The sequence below is a fragment of the Vidua macroura genome, chromosome 9 (genome assembly GCF_024509145.1).
Source record: "Vidua macroura isolate BioBank_ID:100142 chromosome 9, ASM2450914v1, whole genome shotgun sequence".
Classification (NCBI taxonomy): domain Eukaryota; kingdom Metazoa; phylum Chordata; class Aves; order Passeriformes; family Viduidae; genus Vidua; species Vidua macroura.
In genome coordinates, this window is record NC_071579.1 from 31,787,264 (window position 1) to 31,807,043 (window position 19,780).

The 19,780-nt window shown below is 38.1% G+C and overlaps 1 protein-coding gene across 3 annotated transcripts in view; it reads left to right on the forward strand.

Annotated features, from left to right (window-relative positions):
* Positions 1–19,780, forward strand: part of MIER1 (MIER1 transcriptional regulator) — a 49,505-nt gene that overhangs the window by 26,297 nt on the left and 3,428 nt on the right. For all 3 annotated transcript variants that reach the window (XM_053985753.1, XM_053985751.1, XM_053985752.1), the window contains 8 exons: positions 677–809; positions 2,346–2,410; positions 2,730–2,802; positions 4,419–4,570; positions 11,603–11,684; positions 14,439–14,533; positions 15,580–15,707; positions 18,919–19,055. In XM_053985753.1, coding sequence (XP_053841728.1) covers positions 677–809; positions 2,346–2,410; positions 2,730–2,802; positions 4,419–4,570; positions 11,603–11,684; positions 14,439–14,533; positions 15,580–15,707; positions 18,919–19,055 — 865 coding nt within the window. The remainder of the gene's footprint in view (positions 1–676; positions 810–2,345; positions 2,411–2,729; positions 2,803–4,418; positions 4,571–11,602; positions 11,685–14,438; positions 14,534–15,579; positions 15,708–18,918; positions 19,056–19,780) is intronic.

Consider the following 19,780-nt stretch of genomic DNA (forward strand, 5'->3'; position numbering starts at 1 on the left):
TTTTTATGGCAGGTGCCATTTCCAACTAAATCCCTCCCCTTTTCATTGAAAATTTCTAAGAAAGGATTTTAAGACCAAAGTAAAATTTCATTGAAATGAAATTCAATAAAAACCACGAGGGTTAAAGTAAGCAAAGTTTAGATTTCATTTGGGTTCATATTTCTGATTTGTTGCAGTCAGGCTGTTCTATTGATCTGCTTAAAAACCACCTCAGAGTATGTTTACACATTAAAATGTTACTAATAAAGGAATTTATTCCTATTTTTGGTCTTGGCTCAATGTACTGAGCCAGGCCTGCTGTTCCTGTGGGGTTGAACCACTCAATTCATATGGATTTTTATGGTAGGTGCCATTTCCATCTAAATTCCTCCCCTTTTTATTGAAAATTTCTAAGAAAGGATTTTAAGACCAAAGTAAAACTTCATTGAAATGAAATTCAATAAAAACCACGAGAATTTTAAAAAGCAAAGATATAATTCCTCTCTACATAAAAAAACAACCTCAAAACGTGTTCACACATCAAAAAGTTACATTTGTGGTGTACATTTGTGGACAAACCACAAATAAAAAGAGATCTGGGGTTAATCTCTTGCTAAAATATTGCCAAAATCAGATTTTTCACTGCCAGGGAGAACTGATTTTTTCCCTAATTGGTTTTGATTTGCTGCTGTGGCAGGAGGAGACCATCAAGGATTCCTCAGGGCAGGAAGATGAGACCCAATCCTCCAACGATGAGCCAGCCCCATCTGTTGCTTCTCAAGACCCCCAGGAGATCATTCGCCCTCGGCGCTGTAAATATTTTGATACCAGTAAGTCCAGCCCCAAAATCCCAGTGTTGTGTGCCAGAAATGCATTTTGAGCCCTAAAAATATTGGTTTGCTTTTCACGGCGCTGCTGTTGATGAGAATTATGCTGAAAACAAAGAAGGAGAAGTCCTGGTTTTAGCTGAGGGCTGAAGCTGGCTCGGTGGAAGGCCGGGAGATAATCTCTGATTTTACAAGAAAAGAGGAGATCTGGGGGGGAAATTGAAACATTGAAATTGAGAATTGAAATTTTACAGGTTAAAATTAATTGGTGTGCTCTGGTTATTTGCCAAAGCCTGGGCTCTGTCCTCATCCAAAGGAGCTCAGAGTCCACCTGAAGGGAAAAATCAACTGAAATTCCCTACAAATAAAACACAGATTTCCTCAGAAACAGAAAAGCAATAAAACCTGGGAAAGGCCAAGAATTGTTAAGCCTGAAATAGTGGAAGGGGGGGGCTCACAAAGAAGAAAATCTGCTTCAAGAATTCCAGTTTTGATCCTGTTGCCAGCACTGAACTGATAATTTTCATTCTTATTTTGTTTACAAATTGATTCTGCATCCACTGAACTCTGATTTCCCTGAAGGGATCTGACCCTTTTGGGCTGCTTGGGACAGCAGATCTTTTATCTTTCTTCAATAGAAGTGGCTGTTGCTATTTGAATTCCTTCTGTTCTGTGTTTGAACAAATAAAAGGTTCCTCACCATACCTTACACTTGATAATTATTAGTTACGAAGTTGTAAATACACAGTTTTTAATTTGTGGTTTATTTAAATCCAAAATTGCCAAGGAGCCTTTACATTTAAATGAACAATTGCCAAGTGTGTAGCTGTGCAGGGGATTGCAAATATCTTCAATAAATTCCTATTTTTAAGCACAGAATTAACTTAATTAGAGTGTATTGCATTAGGTTTGGGTTTTTTTTACAGCTTTCAGCTGTGTATAAAATGTCATTTAATGTATAAATAACTTTAATGCTGCTGTATCACATCCTGTACAGCAACCAGCACCTTGTGAAAGGCAGCTGGCCTATACCATAAAGAGCTTAACATTCCTGCCACTCCTTATCCCAAATAATCTCCTGGAAGTGCTGCTGGGCATCCCAGGCTCCTAAATCCCAGGAGGAAACACTCCCAGATTTCTCCCACCTTCTGCTGAGATCTACCTGAAATTCCTTGGAAAAGAACAGCAGCAACTAAGCCAGGAGCTGATGGAAAAGGGGTTGAAACCCACAAAAATATTCCCACAAATTTAGAATAAACTTGGATGGGGATCCTTCAAAGCCGAGGGGAAAGAAATTTGAATTTAGTAACAACATTTCGGGATGTTTTTATTTATGTCTTAATTTCTCAGAGCCTGGCTTGTATCTTAATCCAAATGTGGGTGGGTCATTTTTTAATCTTGTCACTGCTGAGCCATGAGTGTTGTCCCCAAAAGTGTCCCTGAGATAAGGAAAGGAGGGAGGGAGGGAGCAGGGCTGAGGCTGCTGGGCTCTGCCAGCCCTGCTCCTCTGCGCTCAAATGTCTGCAAAATTCCTTGCAGATAGTGAAATAGAGGAGGAATCTGAAGAAGATGAAGATTATATTCCCTCAGAAGACTGGAAAAAGGTAAATATTCCAGCCCACATTTCATGAATAATTAATTAATCTGTTACTGGGTAACTCTGAGCTCTGTGGAGCACCTAAATCCTCTGCAGTTTTTCCTCATAAATAGGAGAGTTTTGGTAATGAGAAGACTTTAAATCCTCCCCAAACAGTCAAAAACCCATTCCCATGTAGCTGCCTTCAATTTTGAGCCTGTTAATTGCATTTTTAGATTTTAAACAATGGAATTTTTAAGAGGGGAGGAAAAAAGATGTGGTCGTGCTCCTGTTTGCTAACAAAAAAATAATCTCAGGGTGGCTTCACTTCTTTTTATTCCAATCAGGAAATCATGGTGGGCTCTATGTTCCAAGCTGAAATTCCAGCTGGCACCTGCAAATACAAAGAGAATGAAAAAGGTGAGATTTGACCATTTGTTGCTGTTTGGGATTAATGTCTGATTAGGAGAAAGAAAAGACTGGATTGATGTCACGTGTTTTAATAAATGAGTGACAATTAGAGCCACCATCATCAAATTAGAGCTCATCCTGTGCTTCAGCAGAGCTGGAGGAAGAGGAGAAGAAGGATTTTATTCTTGGCCTGGTGCCTCTTGAACCCTTGGATTCTGATTTAGTGATCCACACAAGCTGCAGCCTCTTCACTTATGGATTTCTTCAATGTAAAATGAAACAGCTAATGGAGAAATTGTGCTGCTGCAACTGGATTGTCACATTAAAAAGGGCAAAATGGTACCAGCAGCTTTGGTTTTCATATTTTGTGCCTCTTCAATCGGGAGGAAGAAGTTCTGCTTTTCTGGATTTTTTTTTCCCCAGCAATTTTTCCCCTCATTCCAAGCAGAAACTTTGGCTGGATGCTTTCAGAAAAGGCAGATCCAGTTTAAACCCAGCTGGGAGCAGAAAAAGGAAATTTTCCTACTCATTCCGCCCATTCCTAAGGATTTGCTCACACTGCAGGTCAATGAGAATGGATTTCTTTGTCGTTTGGTAGAATTTAAGTTTTAAATAACCACCACAAAGCCTGGAACCCTCCTAGAACCCAAGTTTATGCTGAAATGTCTCATTGTCCAGGGAGGTGGTGGATTCATTCCCTGGAAGCTCCCAGGCCAGCCTGGACAGGGCTTGGAGCACCCTGGGACAGTGGAACTCCTTCCTCCCAGTGGAATCCATGGAATTGGATGATTTTTAAGGTCCCTTCCAACCCAAACCATTCCAGGATTCTCTGAGGGTTCCTAGGACTCTTTTTTTTTTTTTTCCTTGAGTGAGCAGCTGAGTTGGAACCTCTGAAACAAAAACCCAGAAAACTCCTGGGAGCTGTTCCCAAAGCGTGTCCTGGGTGAAGCGAAGCTGCTCTCTTTGCAACACATTTAATCATTTCTTTACCACTTTTGGGGGTTTATTTGTATTTATTTCCACGATAAATTACTTTTTCCAAGTAGGCATTGATCCCTGAACCCCCTGAGCTTCCCCCACACCTCCCTCCCTGTGCTGGCTGTGCTTTCCCAAGCGTTCCTCTTGGGATGAGTGTTCAAATTCCTTCCTTGCTGCTCTTCCTCAGGTTGTTGGAGCCCACAAACAAGGTCTGGATATTTTCCTACTTTAATAGCCAGAATTTCACTTCATTTTGCTGCAGTCCAAAGCTTGGCTCTTCCAAAATAAAACTCTTCCAAAATAATCAGGGGATATCTCACTTGGCCCACATTTGTCCATTAATTTCAGTTTACTGTGGCTTCCCTGCCCTCAGACTCCTGTGAAAGCTCTGGAAAAGGTGGGGCTTAGAATTCTGGAGTTGCAGGATGAGTTCTATAATCCAGAACCCAGATCAGGCCAGGATTTGAAGGCAAAGTCCCAAACCCAAGTCATGTGGATCTCTGCACCCGTGAGGTTTTACCTGGTTCCCAGGTTAACGGTGCTCCCATGATCTCCCAAGGTTGATCAGGGACAATAATTATCTTTATAATAATTTCCTTTTATTGTAATGATTTCATTTTCTTGTGCTCTCGCTGGGGTTTATGCAGTGTATGAAAATGATGACCAGCTGCTCTGGAATCCTGACTTTTTACCAGAGGATAAAGTCATAGAATTCCTCAACGAAGCCTCGAGGCGCACGGGAGAGGAGAAGGGCCTGGATGCAATTCCTGAGGGCTCCCACATTAAAGACAATGAGCAGGTATAAAAAAATAACCACTACATGCAGTTTATTTTCTAAAATTCATCTTTTTTTTTTTTTCATTTTACTCCCAAGAGGTAAAATTGGGTTTGAAGTTTTATTGTTCCTTGTGGAAGTAGAAATCTGGTGAGGATTTTACCTTTCAGAGAATATTAAACTGTTAACTTGGGCTAAATGTTGCTTTATATAAAAGAAATCTATCATAGAAAATAAATAAGATCTTTATATATATATGTATATAAATCTGTATGAATTCATTCTCTCAGGGACAGAATTTTTCAATGATAAAATTCTTTATGAACGCACACTTAATTTTTTCTTCATACCTAAAAAAAAAACCCCTACACATCAATTTTACAAATGTGTGCAGTGGATGAAAAAGCTTCAAAAAAAAATTCCCTAATAATTTTACAGATGTGTGCAGTGGATGAAAAAGCTTCAAAAAAAAAAAATCCCCATTAATTTTACAAATGTGTGCAGTGGATGAAAAAGCTTCCAAAAAAAAAATCCCCTGTTAATTTTACAAGTTGCAGTGGATGAAAAAGCTTCAAAAAACAAAAAAATCCCCCATTAATTTTGCAAGTTGCAGTGGATGAAAAAACTTCAAAAAACAAAAAATCCCTCTTAATTTTACAAGTTGCAGTGGATGAAAAAGCTTCAAAAAAAAAATCCCCATTAATTTTACAAGTTGCAGTGGATGAAAAAGCTTCCAAAAAAAAAATCCCCATTAATTTTATAAGTTGCAGTGGATGAAAAAGCTTCAAAAAAACAAAAAATCCCCCATTAATTTTCCAAGTTGCAGTGGATGAAAAAGCTTCAAATAACAAAAAATCCCCATTAATTTTATAAGTTGCAGTGGATGAAAAAGCTTCCAAAACAAAAAATCCCCATTAATTTTCCAAGTTGCAGTGGATGAAAAAGTTTCAAAAAAACAAAAAATCCCCATTAATTTTCCAAGTTGCAGTGGATGAAAAAGTTTCAAAAAAACAAAAAATCCCCCATCATTAATTTTACAAGTTGCAGTGGATGAAAAAGGTTCAAAAACAAAAAATCCCCATTAATTTTATGAGTTGCAGTGGATGAAAAAGCTTCAAAAAACAAAGAATCCCCATTAATTTTCCGAGTTGCAGTGGATGAAAAAGGTTCAAAAAACAAAAATCCCCATTAATTTTCCGAGTTGCAGTGGATGAAAAAACTTAAAAAAAAAAAAAAATCCCCCATCATTAATTTTACAAGTTGCAGTGGATGAAAAAGCTTCAAAAAACAAAAAATCCCCATTAATTTTACAAGTTGCAGTGGATGAAAAAGCTTCAAAAAACAAAAAAAAAAGTCCCCATTAATTTTACAGATGTGTGCAGTGGATGAAAAAGCTTCAAAAAACAAAAATCCCCATTAATTTTACAAGTTGCAGTGGATGAAAAAACTTAAAAAAAACAAAAAAATCCCCCATCATTAATGTTACAAGTTGCAGTGGATGAGAAAACTTCAAAAAACAAAAAATCCCCATTAATTTTCCAAGTTGCAGTGGATGAAAAAACGTCAAAAAACAAAAAAATCCCCATTAATTTTACAAATGTGTGCAGTGGATGAAAAAGCTTCAAAAAACAAAAAATCCCCATTAATTTTCCGAGTTGCAGTGGATGAAAAAGGTTCCAAAACAAAAATCCCCATTAATTTTGCAAGTTGCAGTGGATGAAAAAGCTTCAAAAAAACAAAAAATCCCCATTAATTTTACAAGTTGCAGTGGATGAAAAAGCTCCAAAAACCAAAAAAAAAAGTCCCCATTAATTTTACAGATGTGTGCAGTGGATGAAAAAGCTTCAAAAAAAAAATCCCCATTAATTTTCCAAGTTGCAGTGGATGAAAAAGCTTCAAAAAAAAAATCCCCATTAATTTTCCAAGTTGCAGTGGATGAAAAAACTTCAAAAAACAAAAAAATCCCCATTAATTTTACAAGTTGCAGTGGATGAAAAAGGTTCCAAAACAAAAATCCCCATTAATTTTACAAGTTGCAGTGGATGAAAAAGCTTCAAAAAACAAAAAAAAAAGTCCCCATTAATTTTACAAATGTGTGCAGTGGATGAAAAAGCTTCAAAAACAAAAAATCCCTCTTAATTTTCCAAGTTGCAGTGGATGAAAAAACTTCAAAAAACAAAAAAATCCCCATTAATTTTACAAGTTGCAGTGGATGAAAAAACTTCCAAAAAAAAAAAAATCCCCCATTAATTTTACAAGTTGGAGTGGATGAAAAAGCTCCAAAAACCAAAAAAAAAAGTCCCCATTAATTTTACAGATGTGTGCAGTGGATGAAAAAGCTTCCAAAACAAAAATCCCCATTAATTTTACAAGTTGCAGTGGATGAAAAAACTTCAAAAAACAAAAATCCCCATTAATTTTGCAAGTTGCAGTGGATGAAAAAGTTTCAAAAAAACAAAAAATCCCCCATCATTAATTTTCCAAGTTGCAGTGGATGAAAAAGCTTCCAAAAACAAAAAATCCCCATTAATTTTACAAGTTGCAGTTGCAGTGGATGAAAAAACTTCAAAAAAAAATCCCCATTAATTTTGCAAGTTGCAGTGGATGAAAAAGCTTCAAAAGCAAAAAATCCCCATTAATTTTCCAAGTTGCAGTGGATAAAAAAGGTTCCAAAACAAAGAATCCCCATTAATTTTCCGAGTTGCAGTGGATGAAAAAGGTTCCAAAACAAAAATCCCCATTAATTTTCCAAGTTGCAGTGGATGAAAAAACTTCAAAAAAACAAAAAAATCCCCATTAATTTTACGAGTTGCAGTGGATGAGAAAACTTCAAAAACAAAAAAATCCCCATTAATTTTCCAAGTTGCAGTGGATGAAAAAGTTTCAAAAAAACAAAAAATCCCCATTAATTTTGCAAGTTGCAATGGATGAAAAAGCTTCAAAAAACAAAAAATCCCCCATCATTAATTTTGCGAGTTTCAGTGGATGAAAAAGCTTCAAAAAACAAAAAATCCCCATTAATTTTACAAGTTGCAGTGGATGAAAAAGTTTCAAAAAAACAAAAAATCCCCCATCATTAATTTTACAAGTTGCAGTGGATGAAAAAGGTTCAAAAACAAAAAATCCCCATTAATTTTATGAGTTGCAGTGGATGAAAAAGCTTCAAAAAACAAAGAATCCCCATTAATTTTCCAAGTTGCAGTGGATGAAAAAGGTTCCAAAACAAAAATCCCCATTAATTTTCCGAGTTGCAGTGGATGAAAAAGGTTCAAAAAACAAAAATCCCCATTAATTTTCCGAGTTGCAGTGGATGAAAAAACTTAAAAAAAAAAAAAATCCCCCATCATTAATTTTACAAGTTGCAGTGGATGAAAAAGCTTCAAAAAACAAAAAATCCCCATTAATTTTACAAGTTGCAGTGGATGAAAAAGCTTCAAAAAACAAAAAAAAAAGTCCCCATTAATTTTACAGATGTGTGCAGTGGATGAAAAAGCTTCAAAAAACAAAAATCCCCATTAATTTTACAAGTTGCAGTGGATGAAAAAACTTAAAAAAAACAAAAAAATCCCCCATCATTAATGTTACAAGTTGCAGTGGATGAGAAAACTTCAAAAAACAAAAAATCCCCATTAATTTTCCAAGTTGCAGTGGATGAAAAAACGTCAAAAAACAAAAAAATCCCCATTAATTTTACAAATGTGTGCAGTGGATGAAAAAGCTTCAAAAAACAAAAAATCCCCATTAATTTTCCGAGTTGCAGTGGATGAAAAAGGTTCCAAAACAAAAATCCCCATTAATTTTGCAAGTTGCAGTGGATGAAAAAGCTTCCAAAAAAAAAATCTCCATTAATTTTACAAGTTGCAGTGGATGAAAAAGCTTCAAAAAACAAAAAAAAATCCCCATTAATTTTGCAAGTTGCAGTGGATGAAAAAACGACAAAAAACAAAAAAATCCCCATTAATTTTCCAAGTTGTAGTGGATGAAAAAACTTCAAAAAAAACAAAAAAATCCCCATTAATTTTGCAAGTTGCAGTGGATGAAAAAGCTTCCAAAAAAAACAAAAAATCCCCATTAATTTTACAGATGTGTGCAGTGGATGAAAAAGCTTCAAAAACAAAAATCCCCATTAATTTTCCAAGTTGCAGTGGATGAAAAAGCTTCAAAAAAAAAAAAATCCCCATTAATTTTCCAAGTTGCAGTGGATGAAAAAGTTTCAAAAAAACAAAAAATCCCCATTAATTTTACAAGTTGCAGTGGATGAAAAAGCTTCAAAAAAAACAAAAATCCCCCGTTAATTTTCCAAGTTGCAGTGGATGAAAAAGCTTCCAAAACAAAAATCCCCCATCATTAATTTTACAAGTTGCAGTGGATGAAAAAGCTTCAAAAAAACAAAAATCCCCATTAATTTTCCAAGTTGCAGTGGATGAAAAAACTTCAGAAAACAAAAAAATCCCCCATTAATTTTACAAATGTGTGCAGTGGATGAAAAAGCTTCAAAAACAAAAAATCCCCATTAATTTTACAAGTTGCAGTGGATGAAAAAGCTTCAAAAAAAACAAAAATCCCCCGTTAATTTTCCAAGTTGCAGTGGATGAAAAAGCTTCCAAAACAAAAATCCCCCATCATTAATTTTACAAGTTGCAGTGGATGAAAAAGCTTCAAAAAAACAAAAATCCCCATTAATTTTCCAAGTTGCAGTGGATAAAAAAGGTTCCAAAACAAAGAATCCCCATTAATTTTCCGAGTTGCAGTGGATGAAAAAGGTTCCAAAACAAAAATCCCCATTAATTTTCCAAGTTGCAGTGGATGAAAAAACTTCAAAAAAACAAAAAAATCCCCATTAATTTTACGAGTTGCAGTGGATGAGAAAACTTCAAAAACAAAAAAATCCCCATTAATTTTCCAAGTTGCAGTGGATGAAAAAGTTTCAAAAAAACAAAAAATCCCCATTAATTTTGCAAGTTGCAATGGATGAAAAAGCTTCAAAAAACAAAAAATCCCCCATCATTAATTTTGCGAGTTTCAGTGGATGAAAAAGCTTCAAAAAACAAAAAATCCCCATTAATTTTACAAGTTGCAGTGGATGAAAAAGTTTCAAAAAAACAAAAAATCCCCCATCATTAATTTTACAAGTTGCAGTGGATGAAAAAGGTTCAAAAACAAAAAATCCCCATTAATTTTATGAGTTGCAGTGGATGAAAAAGCTTCAAAAAACAAAGAATCCCCATTAATTTTCCAAGTTGCAGTGGATGAAAAAGGTTCCAAAACAAAAATCCCCATTAATTTTCCGAGTTGCAGTGGATGAAAAAGGTTCAAAAAACAAAAATCCCCATTAATTTTCCGAGTTGCAGTGGATGAAAAAACTTAAAAAAAAAAAAAATCCCCCATCATTAATTTTACAAGTTGCAGTGGATGAAAAAGCTTCAAAAAACAAAAAATCCCCATTAATTTTACAAGTTGCAGTGGATGAAAAAGCTTCAAAAAACAAAAAAAAAAGTCCCCATTAATTTTACAGATGTGTGCAGTGGATGAAAAAGCTTCAAAAAACAAAAATCCCCATTAATTTTACAAGTTGCAGTGGATGAAAAAACTTAAAAAAAACAAAAAAATCCCCCATCATTAATGTTACAAGTTGCAGTGGATGAGAAAACTTCAAAAAACAAAAAATCCCCATTAATTTTCCAAGTTGCAGTGGATGAAAAAACGTCAAAAAACAAAAAAATCCCCATTAATTTTACAAATGTGTGCAGTGGATGAAAAAGCTTCAAAAAACAAAAAATCCCCATTAATTTTCCGAGTTGCAGTGGATGAAAAAGGTTCCAAAACAAAAATCCCCATTAATTTTGCAAGTTGCAGTGGATGAAAAAGCTTCCAAAAAAAAAATCTCCATTAATTTTACAAGTTGCAGTGGATGAAAAAGCTTCAAAAAACAAAAAAAAATCCCCATTAATTTTGCAAGTTGCAGTGGATGAAAAAACGACAAAAAACAAAAAAATCCCCATTAATTTTCCAAGTTGTAGTGGATGAAAAAACTTCAAAAAAAACAAAAAAATCCCCATTAATTTTGCAAGTTGCAGTGGATGAAAAAGCTTCCAAAAAAAACAAAAAATCCCCATTAATTTTACAGATGTGTGCAGTGGATGAAAAAGCTTCAAAAACAAAAATCCCCATTAATTTTCCAAGTTGCAGTGGATGAAAAAGCTTCAAAAAAAAAAAAATCCCCATTAATTTTCCAAGTTGCAGTGGATGAAAAAGTTTCAAAAAAACAAAAAATCCCCATTAATTTTACAAGTTGCAGTGGATGAAAAAGCTTCAAAAAAAACAAAAATCCCCCGTTAATTTTCCAAGTTGCAGTGGATGAAAAAGCTTCCAAAACAAAAATCCCCCATCATTAATTTTACAAGTTGCAGTGGATGAAAAAGCTTCAAAAAAACAAAAATCCCCATTAATTTTCCAAGTTGCAGTGGATGAAAAAACTTCAGAAAACAAAAAAATCCCCCATTAATTTTACAAATGTGTGCAGTGGATGAAAAAGCTTCAAAAACAAAAAATCCCCATTAATTTTACGAGTTGCAGTGGATGAAAAAACTTAAAAAAACAAAGAATCCCCATTAATTTTCCGAGTTGCAGTGGATGAAAAAGCTTCAAAAAACAAAAAATCCCCATTAATTTTACAGATGTGTGCAGTGGATGAAAAAGCTTCAAAAACAAAAAATCCCCATTAATTTTGCAAATTGCAGTGGATGAAAAAGGTTCCAAAACAAAAATCCCCATTAATTTTACAGATGTGTGCAGTGGATGAAAAAGTTTCAAAAAAACAAAAAATCCCCATTAATTTTACGAGTTGCAGTGGATGAAAAAGTTTCAAAAAACAAAAATCCCCATTAATTTTCCGAGTTGCAGTGCTCTGTTTGGTGTTTCCTTGGTGTGTAAATAGAGATTTGGAGGTGTGAACACATCCCAGCTTGCTCGGCGCTCATTCCCGGGGTTTCTTTGTCAGCTGGCAGGCTTTGGGTGGTTCTGCAGAGGGAATTTTGTGCCTTTTCCTCCCTGCAGGCACTCTACGAGCTGGTGAAGTGCAATTTTGACACCGAGGAATCCTTACGGAGGCTGAGATTTAATGTCAAAGCAGCCAGAGGTGAGATAAAGGAGCTTTATTCCCAAATTCCCCTTTTGTCCCTCAGCCAGGCGTTGGGATTTGCTCTCAGCAGGCTCAGGCTGGGTTAAGCTTCACTCAGAGGCAGCTCAGGGAATCCTTGATCTCCGGGAGAATGGAATTGGCAGGTGTGGAATTCCCTTCCTGGCCAGACTTGAGACAAATATCTGGGATTTCAGCAGCAGCCTCAAATTGGGAATCACTTCCCAACGACTCAACCGGGCGTTTTTTACCTATTTTATTGTGTTCTTCTAAGCCTTTCAGTCATCAAATGAATATAACAACCATGAGGCGTGAAATAATTCCAATTAAAGGAGCAAATAAAAATTTATTTTACAAAAATAACATTTAAAACCCTGATTCAATTCAATTCAAAATGAATTAATTCTAAATAAAGGAGAAAATTCTTTTTTTTTTTACAGAGTGTAGCATTAAAAACCCTGCTACATAAAATGAATTAATTCTAAATAAAGGAGCAAATGAATTTTGTATTTTACTGAGTGTAGCATTAAAAACCCTGATACATAAAATGAATTAATTCTAAATAAAGGAGCAAATGAATTTTGTATTTTACTGAGTGTAGCATTAAAAACCCTGATACATAAAATGAATTGATTTTAAATAAAGGAGCAAATGAATTTTGTATTTTACTGAGTGTAGCATTAAAAACCCTGCTACATAAAATGAATTAATTCTAAATAAAGGAGCAAATGAATTTTGTATTTTACTGAGTGTAGCATTACAAACCCTGCTACATAAAATGAATTAATTCTAAATAAAGGAGCAAATGAATTTTGTTTTTTACAGAGTGTAGCATTACAAACCCTGATACATAAAATGAATTAATTCTAAATAAAGGAGCAAATGAATTTTGTATTTTACTGAGTGTAGCATTAAAAACCCTGATACATAAAATGAATTAATTCTAAATAAAGGAGCAAATAAACCTTTTCTTTTACAAAGCATAACATTACAAACCCTGCTACATAAAATGAATTAATTCTAAATAAAGGAGCAAATGAATTTTTTATTTTACTGAGTGTAGCATTAAAAATTCTGATACATAAAATGAAATAATCCTAAATAAAGGAGCAAATAAACCTTTTCTTTTACAAAGCATAACATTGCAAACCCTGATATGTAAAATGAAATAATCCTAAATAAAGGAGCAAATTAACTTTTATTTTACAAAATATAGTATTTAAAACCCTGATGCATAAAATGAATTAATTCTCAATAAAGGAGCAAATTAACCTTCTGTTTTACAAAATATAATTAAAAACCCTGATACAGAAAATGAAATAATTCTCAATAAAGGAGCAAATTAACCTTTTAATTTACAGAGTATAAAGTTACAAACCCTGTTACATAAAATGAATTAATCCTAAATAAAGGAGAAAATTAAAACAAAATGTAAATAAAAGAGAATTTTTTTTTACAGAGTGTAGCATTTAAAACCCCGATATATAAAATGAAGTAATCCTAAATAAAGGAGCAAATTAACCTTTTAATTTACACAGTATAAAGTTACAAATCCTGCTACATAAAATGAATTAATTCTAAATAAAGGAGATTTTTTTTTATTTTAGAGTGTAGCATTTAAAACCCCGATATATAAAATGAAATAATCCTAAATAAAGGAGCAAATTAACCTTTTAATTTACACAGTATGAAGTTACAAATCGTGCTACATTAAATGAATTAATTCTAAATAAAGGAGAATTTTTTTTATTTTAGAGTGTAGCATTTAAAACCCCGATATATAAAATGTAATAATCCTAAATAAAGGAGCAAATTAACCTTTTAATTTACACAGTATAAAGTTACAAATCCTGCTACATAAAATGAATTAATTCTAAATAAAGGAGAATTTTTTTATTTTAGAGTGTAGCATTTAAAACCCCAATATATAAAATGAAATAATCCTAAATAAAGGAGCAAATTAACCTTTTAATTTACAGAGTATAAAGTTACAAATCCTGCTACATAAAATGAATTAATTCTAAATAAAGGAGAATTTTTTTTATTTTAGAGTGTAGCATTTAAAACCCTGATATATAAAATGAAGTAATCCTAAATAAAGGAGCTATTTAACCTTTTAATTTACAGAGTATAAAGTTACAAACCTGTTACATAAAATGAATTAATTCTAAATAAAGGAGAATTTTTTTTATTTTAGAGTGTAGCATTTAAAACCCCGATATATAAAATGAAATAATCCTAAATAAAGGAGCTATTTAACCTTTTAATTTACACATACAGTGCAATAATTCTCAATAAAGGAGCGAATAAACCTTTTCTTTTACAAAATAAATTTTCTTTTACAAAGGAGCCGTGGGAGGCTGGAGCAGTTCCTGTGCCGGTGTTGATCCCTGCATGGGGAACAGCGAATTGGGCAGCTCAGGAATTCCTGGATCTGCTGGTGCTGCTCCCAAACCTCTGCCAGCCCCTGGGCTCACCACAGGGCCAATAAATGAGATTATTTTGCTCCTGGTGACCTGAGAGAGGCCAGGTCAGATTTGATTTACAGCAGTCCCTACAAAGCAGCTCCTTCTGCTTCCCAGTCTTGTCCTTCAAGGGGAGAATTCCCATTTTTACACCAAAAAGTGAAATTCCTGGGGCTGCTTCCTATGGAATCAGCAGCTGGAGAAAGGGCCCAGATCTTTTCTCTCAGCTTTTAGTGGCTTTTTTAATTAACTGTTTTCTTTATTGCTTTTATTTTTGATTTTCCTGCAGAAGAATTATCTGTCTGGACAGAAGAGGAATGCAGGAACTTTGAACAAGGGCTGAAAGTCTATGGCAAGGATTTCCACGTGATTCAGGCAAATAAGGTGAACTTGAAATGCAATTCCTATTTATTCCATTTTAAAACAAAGTAATTACAAATAAATGTTGTCCTTCATAAAGAAATGCACAAAATTATTCCAGGATTTCCAAATGATTCAGGCAAATAAGGTAAACTTGAAATGCAATTCCTACTTGTTCCATTTTAAAACAAAATAGTTACAAATAAATGTTGTCCTTCATAAAGAAATGGATAAAATTATTCCAGGATTTCCACGTGATTCAGGCAAATAAGGTGAACTTGAAATGCAATTCCTATTTATTCCATTTTAAAACAAAATAATTACAAATAAATGTTGTCCTTGGTAAAGAAATGGACAAAATTATTCCAGGATTTCCACGTGATTCAGGCAAATAAGGTAAACTTGAAATGCAATTCCTATTTATTCAATTTTAAAACAAAGTAATTGCAAATAAATGTTGTCCTTTGTAAAGAAATGCACAAAATTATTCCAGGATTTCCACGTGATTCAGGCAAATAAGGTGAACTTTAAATGCAATTCCTACTTGTTCCATTTTAAAACAAAGTAATTACAAATAAATGTTGTCCTTCATAAAGAAATGGACAAAATAATTTCATTTTTGCTGTAGAATCACAGAATCCTGGAATGGTTTGGGTTGGAAGGGACAGTTCCACTCTCCCAGCTTGCTCCAACCTGTCCTTGGACCCTTCCAGGGATGGATCCAGGGAGGAATTTTTTTTTTCCTCCTCAATTTTTTTTTTCCCCAATATTTACATCCAAATTGGTTTCTCAAAGCCCAGAATTTGTAACTGGAAGTGCAAAAATCCTGTGGGAAGAGCTGCTTCCCTGCACACCCTTGGAATTTTTTCCTTCCATAAGATCTCCAATATTTTTACAAGCACCCTTAACTTCCCTCTCCATTTTGAAATTTTACACCAAGAATTTCCACTCTTCCAAGAGGCTTTGACTTGGAACTTCACGCTTTTTGCTACAAATGCTGGATATTTTTTTTTTTTTTTGGAGCAGAAATGCCTTGAAATTGACCCAGAGTTGCTCTGCTCTGCTGCCAGGTGCGGACCCGCTCCGTGGGGGAATGTGTGGCTTTTTATTACATGTGGAAAAAGTCGGAACGTTACGATTTCTTCGCTCAGCAGACCCGGTTTGGGAAGAAAAAATACAACCTGCACCCTGGGGTCACGTAAGATGTGCCTGATTTCATCATTTTGGGGTTCAGTCTTTATTTTATCCTGCTCTCAGCTGAAAAATCAGGGATTCACAGCTTAATTTGCAGCAGGAAAGCAGCCAAAGTGGAAAAAAAAAAGTGTGTATAAATAATATGTAAAATACATTTATTTGGGGTAAGGCCAACACTTTGCACTGAGGGGCAGTTTGAGTTTGAGCTTTGTTAGAATTTGCTTGGTTTACTTTCTAAATGTTAATAGGTTTTTTCTTTTAAATGCCTGTTTTAATTAAATATATTTTCTACAGAAGCATGAATCCCAAGTTCCAGGTGGAATTTGCGGTGCACTGTTTGTCCCTCATTCTGGCCAGCACAATCCCAGGGGATTCTGGGCTCTCCAAAGCTCTTTTCCCATCCCATCCTTGCTGAGGAAAGAGGGAATGTGTGAGCAGAGCTGTTCTGCTGCCCTTCATTCCAAAGCTCTGATTTGCCAGTCCCACTCTTTCCACTGCCTCCTGCCAAGCTTTTTTACTACGATTTGCATTCCTCATCTCTTCTTGGCTCCTCTGTTCATCCTTCTTTGGAATATTATTGTTTCTCCAAACATTTCAGGGCTCTGGGACACCCAGAGTTGCCATCAGGGACTTTGTGAGTGTTACAGAGAGTTTCTTACGTGGCAAGGACTGCCTGGCTCCCCCTTTCCTTCCATCTCTTGGTGGGTTTTTTCCCCCCATATTTTTCATTTTTCCCCCTATTTTCCATTTTTCCCTCTATTTTCCATTTCCCCCTCTCTTTTCCATTTTCCCTCCTGTTTTCCATTTCCCCCTGTTTTCCATTTTCCCCTGTTTTCCATTTCCTCCTATTTTCCATTTTCCCCTATTTTCCATTTTCTTCTGTGTTCCATTTTTCCTCTATTTTCCATTTTCCCCCCCCATTTTCCCTTTCCTCCTATTTTCCATTTCCCCCTGTTTTCCATTTTCCCCTTATTTTCCATTTCCTCCTATTTTCCATTTCCCCCTGCTTTCCAGTTTCCCCTGTTTTCCATTTTTCCCTCTATTTTCCATTCCCCCCTCTCTTTTCCATTTCCTCCTATTTTCATTTTCCCCCTGTTTTCCTTTTTCCTCTGTTTTCCATTTTTCCTCTATTTTCCATTTTCCCCTTTTTTCCATTTTCCCCTTATTTTCCATTTCCTCCTATTTTCCATTTCCCTCTGTTTTCCATTTTCCTTTGTTTTCCATTTTCCCTCTGTTTTCCATTTTTCCTCTGTTTTCCATTTTCCCCTCTTTTCCAGTTTTCCCCCTATTTTCCATTTCCTCCTATTTTCCATTTTCCCCTGTTTTCCATTTCCCTCTGTTTTCCATTTTCCCCTGTTTTCCATTTTCCCCCCATTTTCCATTTTCCCCTAAATCAGCCATCTTTGGGTCTCTTCCTGCTGTTGGGTGCAGCAGCAGTGTCATTAAGGATTGGACTTGTCTGTTCTTGAATGATTTTGCAGGTAAATTCAGGGAATTCAGGGTGGAATTCCAGAACAATTACATATCAGGAGAAGTTTCTGGAGTTATTCCAGCCTTCCCACCACATCCAGGGGTTTCATCCACCAGCTCCCTTTGTTTCCATCTTCCATTCCTGCCCTAAACTGGAGCTCTGGAATAAATGGCACAGATGGGAATGTCTTGAGCTCTGGAGTTTTTCACTTGGTTTTAGCTTGACCCCTGTGGGGTTTTTGTGCACAAGTGGGATTTATATTTAGTGGAATGGTTTTGGTGGCTCAGTAAATTCCAAGGGTTTAGTGCCTGAAGGGATCACCTTGGAAGCACAGGGCAGCCATAAAGGGTTTGGAATCATGGAATGGTTTGGGCTGGGAGGGAACTCAAAGCCCATCCAGTGGGCAGGGATGGGGACAGAGGACACTGCCAGGCTGCTCCCAGCCCCTCCAGCCTGGCCTTGGGCACTGCCAGGGATCAGGGGCAGCCACAGCTGCTCTGGGAATTCCAGCCCAGGGAGCAATTCCTAATTCCCAAAATCCCATCCATCCCTGCCCTCTGGCAGCCTTTGCACAGCTGCAGTGTGTGCAGGAGCATCTCCAGCCCAGCCCAGCCCTGTCCCACCTGGGGGTGGGTGGCTGTGTCCTGCAGGATCCCTGGATCCTCTGTGTCTGTGTGTCCTGCAGGATCCCATGGGTGTGTCCCAGCTCTGTGTCTGTGTGTCCTGCAGGATCCCGTGGATCCTCTGTGTCTGTGTGTCCTGCAGGATCCCGTGGATCCTCTGTGTCTGTGTGTCCTGCAGGATCCCATGGATCCTCTGTGTCTGTGTGTCCTGCAGGGATCCCATGGATCCTCTGTGTCTGTGTGTCCTGCAGGATCCCTGGATCCTCTGTGTCTGTGTGTCCTGCAGGATCCCTGGATCCTCTGTGTCTGTGTGTCCTGCAGGATCCCATGGATCCTCTGTGTCTGTGTGTCCTGCAGGATCCCATGGGTGTGTCCCAGCTGGGTGTGTCTGTCTGTCTGTCTGTCCCGCAGGGATTACATGGATCCTGTGTGTGTCTGTGTGTCCCGCAGGGATCCCATGGGTGTGTCTGTCTGTCTGTCTGTCCCGCAGGGATTACATGGATCCTGTGTGTGTCTGTGTGTCCCGCAGGGATCCCATGGGTGTGTCTGTCTGTCTGTCTGTCCCGCAGGGATTACATGGATCCTGTGTGTGTCTGTGTGTCCCGCAGGGATCCCATGGGTGTGTCTGTCTGTCTGTGTGTCCCGCAGGGATCCCATGGGTGTGTCTGTCTGTCTGTCTGTCCCGCAGGGATTACATGGATCCTGTGTGTGTCTGTGTGTCCCGCAGGGATCCCATGGGTGTGTCTGTCTGTCTGTGTGTCCCGCAGGGATCCCATGGGTGTGTCTGTCTGTCTGTCTGTCCCGCAGGGATTACATGGATCCTGTGTGTGTCTGTGTGTCCCGCAGGGATCCCATGGGTGTGTCTGTCTGTCTGTCTGTCCCGCAGGGATTACATGGATCCTGTGTGTGTGTGTGTCCCGCAGGGATCCCATGGGTGTGTCTGTCTGTCTGTCTGTCCCGCAGGGATTACATGGATCCTGTGTGTGTCTGTGTGTCCCGCAGGGATCCCATGGGTGTGTCTGTCTGTCTGTCTGTCCCGCAGGGATTACATGGATCCTGTGTGTGTCTGTGTGTCCCGCAGGGATCCCATGGGTGTGTCTGTCTGTCTGTCTGTCCCGCAGGGATTACATGGACCGCCTCCTGGACGAGAGCGAGAGCGCCGCCTCCAGCCGGGCGCCGTCGCCGCCGCCCACGGCGTCCAACAGCAGCGCCAGCCAGTCCGAGCGGGACGAGTGCACCTCCGGCAGCGCCCAGAACGGTGAGAGCGCCGGGCACGCCTTCCCAGCCGGGGAGAGCCCCTCCCGGCCGTGCCAGGGACGCCTCCCACCATCCCGGGCTGCTCCCGGCCAGCCTGGGGCACCGCAGGCATGGGGCAGCCACAGCTTCTCTGGGAATTCCATCCCGGCCCCTCCCAGGCTGGTCCTGTTCCTCTTTGCCCGTATCCCATCTGTCCCTGGCCTTTTACCAGTTTAATGCCATTCCCTGTGTCCTGTCCCTCCCTGCCTTGTCCCCAGTCGCTCTCCTGGAGCCCCTTTAGGCCCTGGAAGTGGCTCTGAGCTCTCCCAAAGCCTCCTCTTCTCCAGGTGAGCACCCCCAGAGACAAGTGGCCTATTTCAAGTTAAAACTGGTTTTTGAAAGCCCCTCCGTGTTTGCATTTAGGCCGGGGCCTTGTCTGGAAGATAAATCCCCCTGGAATTCCCTGTTATAACTGAAGTGTGTGAGTTCCTGTGTGCCCTGTGCCATGCAGAGATGGAATTCCAGTGCTCTGGGGAGTCCTGAGCAGGGCACTGAGCCCCTGGGCTGGGAGCTGGGCTCAGGGGAGCTCCTGCTGCTCCTCAGGAGCTGTTCCTGAGGGCTGGGAAGGGAGCTGGGAATGGGAGAGGAGCCAGGAAGGAAAGCGAGGAGAGCCGAGCTGAGGGAGGAGCTGGGGACTCTCTCAGAGCCTGGAAATCACCTGGAAGCTGCACAAAGTGCCCAGGTGAG